The 17496-nt window shown below is 40.9% G+C and overlaps 1 protein-coding gene across 1 annotated transcript in view; it reads right to left on the bottom strand.

Moving 5' to 3' along the window:
- Window positions 1-775: 775 nt before the first annotated feature.
- The window catches only part of LOC125168121 (uncharacterized), a 75457-nt gene continuing 58736 nt past the window's right edge, over window positions 776-17496 (bottom strand). The window contains exon 6 of the mRNA XM_047863052.1: window positions 776-969. Within this exon, the coding sequence (XP_047719008.1) occupies window positions 776-969 (194 nt within the window). The remainder of the gene's footprint in view (window positions 970-17496) is intronic.

Consider the following 17496-nt stretch of genomic DNA (forward strand, 5'->3'; position numbering starts at 1 on the left):
AAAGTCTGGCTTATTCCATTTTTACAAAGTCCTAGAATGAACAATACTTTTCAAAGACACTACAGTCTAGGGCTAAACTTGGATAAAAATCTTTGATTACAAGGGCAGAAATAGATCCAATACATTATTAAACAGAAGACTAAACATCTCGATTGGAAGTATGTGCATTCCAGTTAATATTGAGAAGGCAGAGTTTTCTGTCAAACAATAGGTATGTGTTTGCTTAGTTTGATGATTTTAAGACAGACAGGAAGGAAGGAAGGAAAGAGGGAAGAAAAGGAAGTTTCACTGATGTTACCACTGCTAAAGGCAAAAGAAGCTTTCTCTTTTTTTAAAAATTTTATTTATTTACTTAGGACAGTGAGAGTGGGGGAGGGGCAGAGAGAGAGAGACACTCCGAAACAGGCTCTGGGCCTTCAGCACAAAGCCCCAGGAGGGGCTCCATCTCATGAACTGAGAGACCATGACCTGAGCTGAAACCAAGAGTCGGACGCTTAACCGACTGAGTCACCCAGGCACTCTAAAGCTTTCCCTTTTAAATGACACTTGCCTCATTCAAGTCTCCCCATCACCTGCACAGGGGATGATGAAGCCTCGTGTCCTAAGTATCTGCGGTTTGTCAGTGACTGCACTCTCTGAAGGTGTACAACTGAGCTACATTTTGGTGTTTTCTTTGTCTCTTAATCGGTTAATGGGTATCTACTACATGCTTACCAGGAGCATTGCATTATATTTGTTGCTTTTAATTTCATTTTTAACTTCTGCCTTTATTCCTTTAGCTACTATTCCAGGGGATTCTGTGACTGAGCTCATCATAACTGCAGGCTCTAGTGGGTTCTTTCCCATGTACAATAACAGATCTGCCTGTGAAAGCACGGGAAGATTTTACTGGGTCCTGCAAGAGATGTTGCAGATGTTCACGGAGGCTGTCATATCCAGCAATCTCCATCCAAATTCCTCTATGAGACACTGAAGAAAAAGAAGGCCAGAGCATCACAACATTATTCGTTTCTATATTCTCTCACCACTAGAGCCTAAAAGAATTTTTAAAATAGAACACATTGACTGGCTGATAAAGTTGATGGACAAATTACAATGTGAAGAAAGGAGAGACAGTATAGTCAGGTCGGATGCAAAAGCTGTGGGGAACTGCTGAATCAAAGACTATGGGTGTGCACTTGTAAACCAAGTTTACCCATGAAGAGCTAAGCTCGCCTGGGGAGTAGGGTCACCTGAACAGGCAGAAAAGCTTCTTGGCGACTGAAGGATGCAGGACAAAGGAAATCAAGCATGGCCCTGGTTTACCATGAGATTGTAAACACAGGGAGGCTAAGCTGAATCAATCTATTGATTGATCGTTACTTAAGAAAAGCAGAAAACAATTTAGTGTTCTGCCGGGCCCAGCGATGTAGTGAGCAAAAATAGATGTGCAGTGAAGTTTCGGTTATCCTGTGTGACTAAGCACAAGTCAGTCTTTCTTTTCTCCTCTTCTGGACAATGTGGAGGTGACACACTAACGGAAGTGAAGAGAACATGTCCCCGTGATCATTTGTGTGCTGTTGGACAAGTTGGGAAATGGTTTTCTGCAAGTCTTGTGTACATAACCATTCCCAACGGAGAATTTCATTTCAATTCAAAGAAAGTTATCTTGCTCTTATTCTTCTTGAAGGGGAAATCAACTACAAAAGAAGTCTAAAGAAAAAACAAACAACTCAATGTTTTGTCTGTTTTTCTATTGTTAGGCTACTTCTTCAAAGATTTTAATGTGCATTTATTTGGGTCAGTTCTAGATTTGCGGAGGTACTGATTGGCAATCTAATGATGTACCCTTTTTTTAATGTTTATTTATTTTTGAGAGAGAGAGAGAGAGAGAGAGGTGGGGGGGGGGGACGAGTGGGGGAGGGGCAGAGAGAGAGGGAGACACAGAATCTGAAGCAGGCTCAGAACCCAACCTGGGGCTCGAACTCACGAACTGTGAGAACTAATGATACACTCTTAACAGCTGTGCTCTAGGAACTCCCAGAGGCCAGATATGAGAGTGGGACCCAGATCCCCCCTCTTCTCAGCCTCTCTACCCAGGATTTCTTGAGTCTGTTGCACAGTGTGATCAGCCGGATTTGCACAGGGAAATAGATAAGAGATAGATAATTGAGAAGGGGAGGTTGTAGTGGGCTTTGGGCACCAGAGGGTGGAGGGGGCATAGTAGAACATACAGCTGCAGGATGGGGAACATTATGGACTTAGGATAAATGAATAGAGACATTTCCTGTGAAAGTTGGAGTAGAGAGACAAAAAGGGGACACCTCACTGCTACTGGCAAGGAATAGCCAGGATAGAGTGTGCACACTAGGGACAAAACTTAGAAGAAAGGCTACATTGGTTTTGCATTTTGGTGCTACGTACCTACCTGGTTCAATCTCAGCTTTACTTCCATTAACTGATTAAGCTTGTGGGAAAGCCTTAAAATGCGCAGTTGATGCTAATGTGCTCACTTCTAAAATCCTAGAACCCAGAGGTCCAAAGGGGCTCTATGTCTGCTTCCTGATGCAATGCAAGGCAACGTGACTTATTTGTATTGACTGCGTAGAACGCCTTGTGGGTAAATGGTTTTGAGTGATCTGTTTTATAACCTTTTTGTGAAACTGTAGGGTAGGGGATATAGTATTAGTTTTAGTGAGGTCTTCCCTTCCCTTATCAGAAGTTTTGATTGCTAGAAAAACCATAGATTCTAAAAACAATTTAATTGTCAAAACTCAGAAGTTTTTTTGAAATTTAATGGGTCTGGCCTGAAACAATAATTATTACATAACTGTTCCACAAGTCAAGACATTTATCTTAAAGCCTACATTTAAGTGTCTTTCTCAGAAAATTAATTAGAAACAAGCTGCTTCAGTATTAGTATGAATCATTTAATAAACTATTTGTCTAACTATAATCACTGATAGTTCTGTAAGCTTAAAATTTATTTCAAATGAAAAGTTGGTGAAGACTCATCTCACCTCCTTTGTTGCAGGATAGACTCTGCTTATATTTTTCCACAATTCTTATCTACATTCTTGAAGACCAAGGCCACCTGTAGCTTGCAGTGCCATCTGTATGGGAATTGAGGGTCCCTTAGGAGTGAGAAGCCCCCAGGGAAGCATGATCCAGGAATAAATGTTTTATGAGTATCTACTATGTAAAGACAAGTGATGGTATAAAAGTACTGATCTCATCCATCTGTATCCAGTTAAAATTCCAGTATAAAAGTAGTAATGGTGGTAATAATAATACTTGACAAGGTACCAGGTACCATGAAAGTACTATGCTAACCAATAATGCATACTGTCTCACTTAACCCTCACAAGCACCCTATGAGGTTGGGATTGTCATCTCTATTAATAGTTGAGAAAGCTAGGGGTGCCTGGGTGGCTTGGTCGGTTAAGCGTCCGACTTTGCCTCAGGTCATGATCTCACGGCCCGTGAGTTCGAGCCCCGCATCGGGCTCTGTGCTGACAGCTCAGAGCCTGGAGCCTGTTTCAGATTCTGTGTCTCCCTCTCTCTCTGCTCCTCCCCTGTTCATGCTCTGTCTCTCTCTGTCTCAAAAATAAATAAACGTTAAAAAAAAAATTAAAAAAAAAAAGAAAAAAAATAGTTGAGAAAGCTTAAGTTCAGGGAGCTGTCTACCTGAGATTTCACAGTTACTAAACACGAGAGTTGAGATTCTAACATAAATTTCACTGATTCCAAATCTATTTGTACTAGTTTGCTAGGTCTGCCATAACAAAATACCACAGAGTGGGTGACTTAAACAACAAGGATCTATTTCCTCAGAGCTCTGGAGGCTAGGAGTTCAAGAAGAAAGTGTCAGCAGGGTTAGCTTCTTCTGAGGCCTCCCTCCTTGGCTGGTAGATGGCTGTCTTCTGTCTCCACCTTCAAGAGGTCTTCCCTCTGTGCCTGTCTGTGTCCTAATCTCCTCCTCTTCTTCTTTTTTTAGATTGTATTTATTGAGAGAGAGAAAGAGAGAGAGAGGGAGGGAGAGAGAACACGAGCAGGGGAGGGGCAGAGAGAGAGAGAGAGAGAGAGAGAGAGAATCCCAAGCAGGTTCCACACTGCCAGTGCAGAGCCCGACAAGGGGCTTGAACTCACAAACCATGAGATCATGCCCTGAGCCAAAACTAAGAGTCAAATGCTTAATCAACTGAGCCACCCAGGTGCCCCTAATCTCCTCTTTTTTATAAGGACACAAGTCATATTGGTTAAAGGCCACTCCAATGACTTCATTTAACTTTAATTACTTCTTTAGAGGCCCTATCTCTCACACACTGAGTTACTGGGGGTTAGGACTCCAACACCGGATTGGTGGAGGGACACAATTCAGCCCTAAGTCTTTAAGCGATGAAGTCTGTATATTGTCTATACGAGGAAATATTAAGCCACTAGGCATTTCCACTCTGGTATGAATTATCTTTTCCCCCAACTAATTTCTTAGGGGAAGATTTCAATGATGAAACTGATGGAGAAAGTTGGGGCACTGGGTCCTTCAAGAAATGAAGAAACCCACTGAAAGTGGGAATAAGAAAGGGGACCTGGGGGTGTGGGGAAGCTGGCATCTCCTAATTTGCTTTTTAGGGGAGGGCCAGACTTAACAGAAGTAAGTTAAACACAAGCCTCACTTTCTATTTTTATGTCTATAGTTCATCTTTCTAGCTTCTTTACATTTTTGCTCTGAAAGTATTATTGCTATCCATCCAAGCCAGCAGGCTTCTCAGCTGTTGGAAAAGCTCCTTAATAATCTCATTGTCACTTCTAAAATGGTACCAAAAAAAAAAGTAATAAGCTGCTTGATTCTAATTTAAAAATAAGTTATTAAAAACTGTAGTCCTCTGTTGATATTGATTGGAACCCAGAAATTGTTAGGAGGTGTTTGGAATACTTAATGAGAATTCAAAGGGAACCAATCATGAAGGACATTTTTTTTCCAGTTTCCATCAGAGCTCTTACATCTAAAGCGATATATCAGAGAGTAAATCAGAGCAGTGCTCACAACTTGCCTTCTGATAGTCCTGTTTCTATAACTTCTTGGGAGCCAGACCTAATGGGAGGAGGTGGGGCCTTCCCCTCCACTCTCATCTATCAAGAGCAGGCTCTCCCATTACTATTCTTTCTCCCACATTAGTGGGTTTGTTCATGGGTGTATACTTCTGAATATATCACTTGTCCAGAAGCAAAATTAACTACAAATCTCCTTTTTGGACATCAAGCTCAATGTTAATAATCCTGACAGCCTGTTAAGAGCTTCCTAAATCAGGAAGGGCTAATAGGCCTCAGTCTGCACACCAACACTGAATGATTGATTGGTAGTGACCCTCTAGGAGACAGTGGTGTTACATGAAGGTTGTGAAGCCATTCTTTTTGTTTTTTTAACAGAAAGAATGGTATAATCAATTATTGGGGTCCACCATGGGAGAGGGACTGGCAGCATAAGTATAAATGATCTTCCATCATTAATAAATTCAGAGCTACAATTTATTGACAGCTTGCCTTGTAGTAGGCCCTGGGCACAGCACAGTACATTCATTATCTCAGTGAATCTTCACAACTCTGCAGAATAGGTGCTTTATGTCCCCTTTGTTAGGGGGAAGGAATTCAGGCCTAGTGGGATTAAGTAATTCGCCCAAGATCACCCAGCTGCTAAGAGCTGGCACAGGAATTTGTACCCTCGCAGTCATGATATAGACTCCTTGAAATAGTACACCAAGTGTGTGGATCAGGATTTGAGCTGAGGTGGTGCCACAGACAGAGCTACAGTGCCCCAGTCACCATGAGAATACAGGGCACCACCAAGGGCCAGGGCACCCCACTTCCTTGGATGTGCCCTCAGTACAGCCCTTCTGGCATGGAGATGGGGGACGGGGGTAGGAGTGAGGTTGGCAGGGAGGGTGGCCTGTCTCCCCAGAGTGAAGTCCACACTATGCCAAGCATCTAGGGGTGCAGCAGATTTGTCTGCCCTGTAGGAGTTTGTGCCCAAGTTGAGGGGGACAGGTAGGAAGTACATAAACACGTAAGATACCTTTGGGCCCAGGTAAATGTGGAGATACCTAAACAGGCTTACTGGGTGGGACTGGGAAGTGGACTACTTTAGCGAGGGATGAAGGCCTCTGGGGAAAGAAACTGAAAGGCAGAAAGGAGACAGTGATGGGGGGATCTGGGAATACACACCCAAGACAGAAGGAGTGACAAATGCAAAGACCCTGACATACAAGGAACTTGTCCTGTTTGAAGGAAAAAGGCTCATTTATTTGCATTACCTTGTTCAAGACTAAAGACATGGTTGTGCTACAGGACTGTGTGAGATTCCCCTGCACAAAACCACTGGGTGGAGAAGACAGAGGCAAGAGATTTGCCCTCTCTTTTCTCTCTTCTCTCCTCCACCCTCTGAGTTATGTCTCAGTGCGTGTAAATCAGTGAGGTCACATATGCCAGAGGCTTCAGCTCTGAGAAGGACTGAATTAATTTGCTTGGAGAAGAATGTGAATTACAGCACGTCTTACAGAAAATGTGTATTGATAATATAATGGTCACACATTGATCAAACTAGTCATGGAGAGAATCCCTCAATTAACACAAGAGAGTTTATCCTTGTAGAGAATAGGTTAGAAAATTCAAGGAAAGGGAGGTCATTGTCACTAGTCCTGCTACATAAATCACATATTTCCCACAAAGCAGACTCCCTTTCTTCTAAACCGAGTGAGCTTTTGAAATAGCTGTGGAGGGATGGATACCTCAGGTTAATGGATTTAGAGTGAAATTATGGATTTTTTCTTGGAGTCTTTTCCCACATTGATTTGATTCACATTAGTTCGTGTATTGTTTTAAAATAAAACAATGTACATGTCTTTCATAATTATTATAAATAAGACAATTATTGGCTAAAAGCCTGAAGTTGCCTTTGCAAAGTGGCTTAACCAAGCTTCCTCTAAGACAAAACTTCTGGCATTGTTGTCCCACATGCTTATGCTTATTTAAGAAACATTCACCAGGCTCTACCTATGTACCTTGACCATACATCCAAATTCTATGCCAAATTCTTTTGGAGATAAAATGACAAGCAGAGAAGTCATGGTTTCCACTCTTGAGAAACTTGCATTTAGTTGGGGGCCTGGTTAGATAAGTACTTGAAAGAGCTAAGGGTCAAATATAGCGCAATTAAAAAAAAAATGATAGTAGCTAAAAATTGTCTGGTACATTATGGTTTGTAGATTTTCCTCATATACCTTTGTTTCAGCCTCACGTTGATCTTTTGAGATAGTTACTAATATTATGCCCATTTTACAGATGAGGAAAATGAAGCCTAGAGAGGTCAAATACTCAAGACAACTAATATGGGACAGAGGCAGGACACTGTAGTAGTTAAGACCTCTGGGGTCAGAGAGATAAAGTTGTCTTGGCCTCAACTCTTACTAATTTTGTAAACTTGGGCAAGTTCCTTATGTTTCTAAGACTCAGTCTCCCCATTTTTTTTTTTAGAAGGACAACCTTCCATTAAAAAAAATTTTTTTTTTGAGAGACGGAGTGCAAGTGGAGGAGGGGCAGAGAGAGAGGGAGACACAGAATCCAAAGCAGGCTCCAGGCCCTGAGCTGTCTGCACAGAGCCTGACACAGGGCTCAAACTCATGAACTGCGAGATCATGACCTGAGCCGAAGTCAGAGGTTTAACCCACTGAGCCTGCCAGGCACCCCTCAATCCTCCCATTTGTAAGGATAACAGTAGTATTCACTTCCTATTGTTGTATTAAGTGAAAAATGTATTGAAGGTGCTTAGCGCAGGGCTAGGACCACAGTACGTGCTCGGCGAATGTAGACGTCACTATGAGGAAGTGGCAGAGTGAGGGATGAATCCCAGCATCTCTAGCTTCTCAGTGCAAGGTCCTGCACACTGTGTGGACTCCAGCATCTTTCTGCTTAGGTCCAGAACATGGCCCTGCCACTTATTTACAAGGGTGACTGGGGGCAAGATACTTAACTGTCCTGTGTCCCTGTTTCCTCATTTGTGACATGCGGCAAATATAGTGGCTGCCTCACAGGCTGATGTGAAGATAAAGTGATTAGTTACATATACTTCGAACAGTACTTGGCACACCGTGAGCTCCCTAAAGGAATTCACCAGAAAGGTTGAAAGACGGGGGTGGGGCGAGTTTATCCAGGAAGGCTTCTTCCAAACAGCACTAGCCACATGCATCCTGATGGGACGAATGCCAGCACAGCCTGCTGATCCTCCGCGATGCACAACTGGGGGAGGCGTCGAGGCATCCTAGCTAGATTTGCAAACCTACATCCACCGCTTCTCTTGCACCTGTCAAAACTACAGGGGCTGCTGAGCAACACAAGAAAAACCTAACTTGCAATAAAATCATTTTTCCCCCCAAATACATCTGTCCACACTTGAAGGTGGCAAAACACATCAGAGAATTCGCAATCCCGCATGGGGGTATGAACTTGTCAGCTTGTTCTGTCAACAGGCTTGATGTCTGAGCAGTGTTGTCATCACAGAGCTACTTGTTACCTGCCAGGCTTGACTGCTTCCCTCCCAAGTGGCAACAGGAACTGGAAGCTTCACTAATGGAGAAGAAAGCTTTACCAAGCCCTGAACACAATTAAAAGCCCCAGACCTTGACTTTGTGAAGCGGGAGGTTTGGTCTCCACACTCTCAGCTGCGTTTGGCTGCATGGCCTTGAGGCCCTGGCCCTTTGTGTTATTCCCCCACCTTCACTTTTCATTCCCTTCCTCTCCTCCAAGGCTGTCTAATGGGGACAGGAGTCGGGTCAGCTTTGTTTGCCACTCAGTGAAGTATTTGTCAGATCAAGTGACTGTTTATTGTACGTCTATCAGGTGCTTACATACGTGACCTTGTTTAATACTCAGCAACCCCCTGAGAATTTGAATATTGGCCTGCTTGATGACAGTGTTTAGTATATGTGCTGCCGAAGCAAGCACGGCGTCAGAGTATTTAAACCATCGTGTGGACAGTTTGCTTCTGTTGTCTGCAAGTCATGGGAGTTTGGGTTTTGTAATAGGGGACTGTTGTTCAATTCTGTTTTTTACATTCTGGGCAACTAAAAGGGATGAAATGTAAGCAAACTGTAGATTACATAAAAAAGAGGAAAAAGTAATCCTAGATCCAGAAAGTAAATTAGATGAAACTCGGTGGCTTCTCATAAATGTCATTCAAACAGGTCTTATTAAAATCTGACTGGACAATGAGAAGACACAAGTCACTGGCCTTGGGGTCAGACCCACACGGGATCAAATTCTGACTCCATATGTGGCCTTGGGTAAGTTATCCCTTTTTTAGAGAGCCTTCATTTCCTCAACTACAAATCAAGAGATGACAATAGTACATTACAAAGTGGTATAAGATTAAATAAGCTAATGTATGTAAAGTACCAAGCTCATGGTTACCACTAAGTTATATTTCCCTCTCTTTGAATCATACCTCTCTATCTTTTTTTTTTAAGTTTTATTTTTAAGTAACCTCTACATTAAATGTGGGGCTCAAACTCATAACCCTGAGATCAAGAGTCACATGTTCCATCTACTGAGCCTGTCAGGCACCCCTGAATCACACCTTTCACTAGTGGATACAGAAGGGGACCTTCCCAACAATTCAAAGAACCACAACATGAATGTAATTTTATTATTAAAAACAACAACAAAATTCTTTTGCCATGACCTGCCCAGTTTTAAAAAAGCCACTTAACAAAGGAGATTAGTGAGGCAAATATATATATAATATATATATTATATATAAATATAATAAATATAATATATATTATATAAATATATTATATATAATATATATTATATGTAATATAATAAATATAATATAATATATAAATATATATTATATATAAATATATATATATATATGTATATTTAATAGTGGCATTGCACCATTGAGTAAGAGTGATTTGGGGCTGCCATTACAGCCTTTTCAGTTAATTTTCTGGGAAACCATTGCCAAACAGCAAAAAGAGATTAAGGTCAATTAACAGAATTTTCAGTTTCTTAGAGGAAGCTCCATTGGTATATGACATAATTGCCGGAAGTGAGTGTAGGTTTTGAGTATGGCCACTGGCTTCAGGAGATCCAGGTTGGACTTAGGGAACGCAATGTGAACTTAGGTCATTTTGCTCTGGAGGGTTCTGCTTTCCTGTCTCACTGATGATACCCAGTACCAAGGTCGACGATCTTAAAAAACAAATGATGCAGATGTGAGCATCTTCTCGTTGCTTTTTAGATGTAAAAAGGGCACATGCACAAGCCACTCATTGATAACCTAAGTATCATAAAAAGTCACTTGGGAATAGTACCTTTTCCACAGACTGGCTATGAGAATAGTTATTTTGAAAACAGCTCTTTTAAAGTTGTTCAATTGTAGGCAAAAGAGTAAGTGAAAATGTCAATTAATGTCCTGGTAGAAACAGAATCAAACTTTAAAACAAAGATATGATTAATGATGATTCAATAACTGTTTTTCTTTTTTTAGAGTTACTGTTTATCGCTTCCTCTTGGCAACTTCTGCCATGTCAATTTTAGTAATGACATATGGATAAATTATCAGGCTTCATCCATTAGGTAAGTGTGATTTATTCTTCAGTTTTTTAAAACAAATGGCTTGGTGGTTTCCACAGAGGGAGATGTTTTGCTTGTGTTAAATGACTAATGGTACAATTTGTTTTACATTACAAAAAATGGAGAGTAATTGACTTGAGAGCTTGTTTGCAAAGGATTTTTGAAGAAGCATTTCATCTTCTGAGAATAAGGCATGAACGAAGGTCCTAATCAATCCTCCTCTGTTTTGAAAAATTGAAGACTGTTTAAGGGGAAAAAAAACCCAGAATGCAAGGAAAAGAGATTTTAGGAAAAGCACTGAGCAGAAAAAACAAAACAAAACAAAACAAAGAAACCTGATGCATTTAAAAGTCTATTTTCCATAGGCTTTTAAATGTATAGAAGTGGGTTAAACCAATTTGTGTTACACAGCATTGTAAAAATGCTTCCTTAAAGATTTTTCAAGATCAGAATAAAGGCATATTCATCATTGTCTGAAAGACTCCTGCTTTAAAAAAACGAAACAAAACAAAAACAAAACTCAAAACTTCTCTTACCATGGGTGATTGGTTGTGGGTACATCTCTTCCTCCTGTATTTGAAACAAGTTCTGTGTCAACTGAGATCCTTACTGATGGAACTGGCATAGGATGGGAGAAAAAAAGAAACCCCCAAAGTGATGACTTTAGGAAATCCTCTCCAAAGGTTTTTCTCTCCACTGGGTTCATAATCATTATCCTCTTGATTGCCACACTACTGAAAATAATGTAGGTTGGTCTCAAAAAAACTAATGGAGGGTTATGTGGCTGGTTCAGTCAGTGGAACATGTGACACTTGACCATGGGGTTGGGAGTTTTATCCCCACATTAGGCTTAGAGCCTACTTAAAAAAATAAATAGGGGCACCTGGGTGGCCCAGTCACTTGAGTGTCTGACTTTAGCTCAGGTCATGTTCTCACAGCTTGTGGGTTTCAGCACTGCATTGGGCTGTGTGCTGACAGCTCAGAGCCTGGAGCCTGCTTCAGATTCTGTGTCTCCCTCTCACTCTGCCCCTCCCCCACTCATGTTCTCTTTCTCTCAAAATAAATATTAAAAAATTAAATAAATTTTAATAAGGAAATAATTTAAGAAGGCTAATGGAAGTTGACTTAAGAAACAACTAAATTCTAAAACAAAATATCTAGGTTTGTAGAAGACATAATGATTAAACCACCATAAGGATAGCAGAGTGTCCTGAACTTTATGGTAGACTATATTTTAAAAATATTTTTTAAGATAGTGAATGCTAATTGATAATCATGAGTAGCTTGGGAAAATCTACATATTTTTGAAAAAGTAACTTGACAGGTATATCAGTTAGCTATTGCTGTATAACAAACAACTCCAAATTGTAGTAGCTTAAAACAACAATCACTTATTATTTCTCATGAATCTACATGTTGATTGGGTGGTTCTGTTGATCTTCACTGGTTTAGCCAGTACTTTGATTTTAGCTGGGGCTTACTCAGTGGCCTGACAATTAAGTGGCAGTTTGCTGGTCTATGATGGCTTCAGCTGGTATGATTGGACTCCACTCCACACACCTTATCCTGAGAAGTCCTACTAGGCATGTTTTTTGGCAGTTATGGGGGTCCATCAGAAATGTGTAAACAGAGGAAGCAGAAATCTGCAAACTCTTTTTCCAAGCCTGCATGTGTATGTGTCTTCAATTTGCTATTTTCCTATTTACCTAAACAGGTCACATGGCCAAGTCCAGATTTTTTTTTTTTTTAATTTTTTTTTTCAACTTTTTTAATTTATTTTTGGGACAGAGAGAGACAGAGCATGAACAGGGGAGGGGCAGAGAGAGAGGGAGACACAGAATCGGAAACAGGCTGCAGGCTCCGAGCCATCAGCCCAGAGCCTGACGCGGGGCTCGAACTCACGGACCGCGAGATCGTGACCTGGCTGAAGTCGGACGCTTAACCGACTGCGCCACCCAGGCGCCCCGGCCAAGTCCAGATTTAAATTGGAGCAGAACCACAGAGTTATAAGGCAGAGAGCATGCACATAGAGTGGCCATTGATTGGGACCATTAATGTGATCAACCTACCACTTAAGGGTAGTAAAAGTGAGTGAAAATTGGTATGGTGGGTAATACCCTAGCAGCAACTAAAGAAATCATCACTAAGATATAAAATGACCTGAGAAGATTTCTTGAAGGAGAAGGAAGGGAAACCCATTTCAGGTGGGAAGAAGCTATATTATGTGAATAATATTTAATGGAGATATAATAATTTATGTTACCAGTTCCAATTAATAGACATGCAAGCTGCTCTACTCTTTCTCTATTTCAATTAATAGTGATTTATCTAGAATCTATGTATTTGTCTATCTTACATATCAAGGTAAATGGTGTATTCACACACACACATGCGCGCGTGCGCACACACACACACACACACACACACCATGCAAAAATACTAAAACCTACATTCTTAGAAATGGAGTTATTAATTCAAGTAGCTTTATACATTATTAGGGATATTGTCAAATTGCCATCTAAACAATTGCCATAAAATTTGTATTCCTACCCACAGCGTATGAGACTGTTTTCCTCAAGTTTACATTAGATATTATCAAATTTTTAAATCTTTGCTGATCTAATAGGCGAGAAATAGTATCTTGTGATTTTTATGAAATTTTTGGTTGAAGGGAGAAGCAGCTCCCTTCACATATACGGGCCATCTGTGTTCTTGTAAATTATCAGTTCATCTCTTCACCATCTTTTTAAAAAATAATTAACCCCAACTTTTGTAATACTTTGTTTCAACTTTTAATTTAATTTTCAACATGGTTTCTTTTGACTTTTGACCTTTATTTACTTTTATACTTTGCACTCTTTTCATGCTAATATTATTCTTCTTTATTCCTAAAAAAAAAAAATGCTTGCTTTTTTCTATGTAAATTTCATTCCTTTCAATTTTTAATTCTCTTATTTTATAACTAACCATTTGGTTTTAATCTCTCCTTAACCTACCACTAAACTTTCATTCTCTGAATCACAGCACAACAGGGCAGACTGGAAGCTGCTTCTGTAGCTCCCCTAATGCACCCCTGAACCCCACTAATAAATCTCTTACTCATTCATCTCCACCTTGGGTGCTTCAGAAAATTAAATAGCTAAGCTTGCCCGGTACAACTCCTATTTTCTCTTGGACAGACGGTGCTCTTGTTTTACTGAAATGGTGATAGTCTTGATAACTTGCACTATCCAGAAACTACTTCTAAAAATTACTTCTGGCAAGTTGGTGAGTGGTAAAGAGGATCTCTGCTTTGTACTTGTCCTTAGCTGCACCATTTGGAACGACTCCATAACCATGCAATGCTTTCACAAAGTACACAAATGAAAAACTAATAAATCTTGTGTTCCTCTATATTCATAGGCAATGGCTGTGGGACAGACCATGTTACTAGCATACCAGAGGTGACATGGGAAGTCAATACTCTGCTCTGACATTGTTGAGAAACTTCTTGATAGATACACATGGGATGTGGCACTACAGAATGTCTGTACAGACAGAGCCTATGTGGTGGACAGACCTAAAGTGACCCACAATGATACTTGTTTTCTTGTACTCACGCCCTATAAATCCCCTCCCTTTGAGTGTGATTGAGACCTAAGACCCACTAATAATCACACAATATGGCAAAGGTGATGCAATGTCATTCCCATGACTGGTTATGTTACATTAGATAAGACCCCTTGTTGCTAACTCTTCTCTTGCTCTCCTGCTGGCTTAATAGAAGCAAGTAAACTCTGCCTTTTCCGTCCCTATCCATCCTGCATCCCTGTCCCTGAATGAGCATGGCCTACAGTTCCAGGCTGCTGCTCTGGCTTCCTGGGACCTCTTTTCTGGCACAGAAGATGTGCCTGCTTTGTGTATGTGTCAGTTTGGCTTTGCATTTATCAAAATTTTTATTTTATTTTATAAACCTTATCTAGGAGTTACTATGGGAGGGTTTTCAGGTTTCTTAGTTTACTATATTGCTGAAATTAGATCAATCAGAAGTGGATTTTTCGGAAGATCTAATTGGATCTATTTCTTGTCTTTAAGTGCCTTAAAATTTTATTTGGTAACAACCACTTCAATGCCTCAAAGAGTCAGATATCATCCTGCAGTCACCTTCCTACTCAGTATCTTTAGGCTCCTACATTTGACCACAAATCACAAGACTGGACGCCACCTGAGGAAATCCCACTGCTTCCTACCTTCAGGTACAAATTCATCTATGAACACATGCCTGTACATACACATGTCTTTCCCCTTCCTATCCACAGAGTTTCTGAAAGGACATCAACAGGCCAGAAACCGGGGAATAAACTGCAGCCATAATGAACCGTATTTCATTCCCTGAGAATGCCATGTTCTCTTGGCTCTTCTTTGAACTTACTATAGTTTCTATGGGGGCTATTCTCCTTCCTCCCACCTGGAAAACCCCTGTTCAGCATTCAAAACCCAGCTCAGTGATCTTTTCTGCAAAGTTTCTCCTGCCCTTTTATTGCCTGGCACATCTTTCTATTTTATTATTGGATTCATCACATTACACCTTTGCACAAAAATGTCTATCGTCCTCAATAAGCTATGAGTTCTTTGTTATCTCTAATGCCTGGTACATTGTCTGGCTCATCGTAGGCACTCAGCAAATGCTTAGTGACTTTAAATTATCAGGGTTTCGGCATGCCATTGAGGAAATGTATCGACTCTGATTCGCAGGGTTGGTTCTACTAGCAATTGTCCCCTAGCACTTTGCAATTCGGGAGAGTAACACAGAGGTTGTATCTTTCCAAAGGCATTCAGAGGAGAAAGTTGGGGGGAACATAAAATGGTACAGTCATTGTTGTGCTAATGTGCACTGCACCACTGTGAAAACTGTGTGGAACAGTTTGGTGGTTCCTCAAAAATTTAAACACAGAATTACCATGTGACCCAGCAATTCCACTTCTGGATATATACCCCAAAGAATTGAAAGCAGGGACTCAAACAGATATTTGACACCAATGTTCATAACAGCATTATTCACAATAGCCAAAAGGTAGAAACAAACCAAATGTCCATTGACAGAGGAACGGATCAACAAAATACACATAGAATGTGTTTATGTTGTATTTACATACCATGGAATATCATTCAGCCTTTCAAAGGATGGAAATTCGGATACATGTAACAACATAGAAGAATCTGGAAAACATTATACTAACTGCAAGTCAGACATAAAAAGGCAAGTACTGTATGACTTCACTTGCAAAAGGTATCTAGAATAAGCAAATTCACTGTGACAGAAAGTAGAATAGGGGTTGCTAGGGTCTGAAGAGAGGGATTAATAGGGAGTTATTTTCTAATAAGTACAAAGTTTCTGTTTGGGATGATGAAAAAGTTCTGAAAATGGATAGTGGTCATACAAAATTGTGAGTGTACCTAATGCCACTGAATTGTACACTTAAAAATGGTTAAGGAGATGGGGCGCCTGAGTGGTTCAGTCAGTGAAGCATCTGACTTCAGCTCAGGTCATGATCTCATAGTTCATGGGTTCGAGCCCTGCGTCAGTCTCTGTGTTGACAACTCAGAGCCTGGAGCCTGCTTTGGATTCTCAGAGCCCTCCCCTGCTCACTCTCTCTCTGTCTCAAGAATAAATAAACATTAAAAAAATTTTTTTAATTAAAAAAATGGTTCAGGGGCACCTGAGTGGCTCAGTTGGGTAAGGTCTGACTCTCCATTTGGCTCAGGTCATGATCTCACGTTGTTGAGATTGAGTTCCACATTGGGAATTATCCACATTGGATTATCTCTCTCCCTTTCTCTTTGCCCATCCTCTGCTCATGTGCTTCCTCCTTTTCTGTCTTAAATAAGTAAACATTAAAAATGTTTAAAATGGTAAATTTTAAGTTATATATATTTTACCACAATAAAAGAAGTAACTTGATCTCCTCTGGGGAGGGGGAAGGGTAAAATTTATCTAGAGAATGGACCCACATGTCCATTGTCCCAGGGACAGAGCAGACATCTGCAATCAGAGCCTATTTTTCCACTGCAAGTTACTTAAAGTAATACAGAGAAAAAGAAATATCCTCTTGTTGCTTTTCTGAAATGAAATCAGATCCAAAGAACATTTCCCTGCACTATCTGGAATAGTTCTTAATATTTCCAAATGATAATATATAGTGACCACATCAGTTTTACTATTAGATCAATCACTCTGCAGGTGGAGACTGGCACATGTCACAGTGTAACTGGAAATTTCAGCATACCAGGCTAAACCCGCCTCGGCAGTTGATTGGCTTATGTTGTATTTCCTGCTCAAGCTGGGGAAGAAAGGCCTGAGCCTTCTTTATGCAGACTAACTTAAAGACCCAGGTCAAGGGGCGCCTGGGTGGTGCAGTCGGTTGGGCGTCCGACTTCAGCCGGGTCACGATCTCGCGGTCCGTGAGTTCGAGCCCCGCATCAGGCTCTGGGCTGACGGCTCGGAGCCTGGAGCCTGCTTCCGATTCTGTGTCTCCCTCTCTCTCTGCCCCTCCCCCGTTCATGCTCTGTCTCTCTCTGTCCCAAAAATAAATAAACGTTGAAAAAAAAAAATTAAAAAAAAAAAAAAAAAGACCCAGGTCAGAGAGCTCATCACACCTGCCCCTCCAGAATTTCACCAGATCATCTTAATGCAAACTGACTGAGGGAGTTGGAAAACAGACTGGATCTGTCTTCATTCAGCATGTGGTAAACACAGACAGCATGTGATTGCACACACTCTGGAGACAGACCTGCATCTGGAAACCTTTTCTAGTCCTGTTGCTTGCTGCCATGGCAACCGCTAGAGCTTTTGGTTCTCTGTCTTGGCCCTTCCTCCAGCACTTGACCACTGAAGCGTGACTT

The sequence above is a fragment of the Prionailurus viverrinus genome, chromosome B3 (assembly GCF_022837055.1).
Source record: "Prionailurus viverrinus isolate Anna chromosome B3, UM_Priviv_1.0, whole genome shotgun sequence".
Classification (NCBI taxonomy): domain Eukaryota; kingdom Metazoa; phylum Chordata; class Mammalia; order Carnivora; family Felidae; genus Prionailurus; species Prionailurus viverrinus.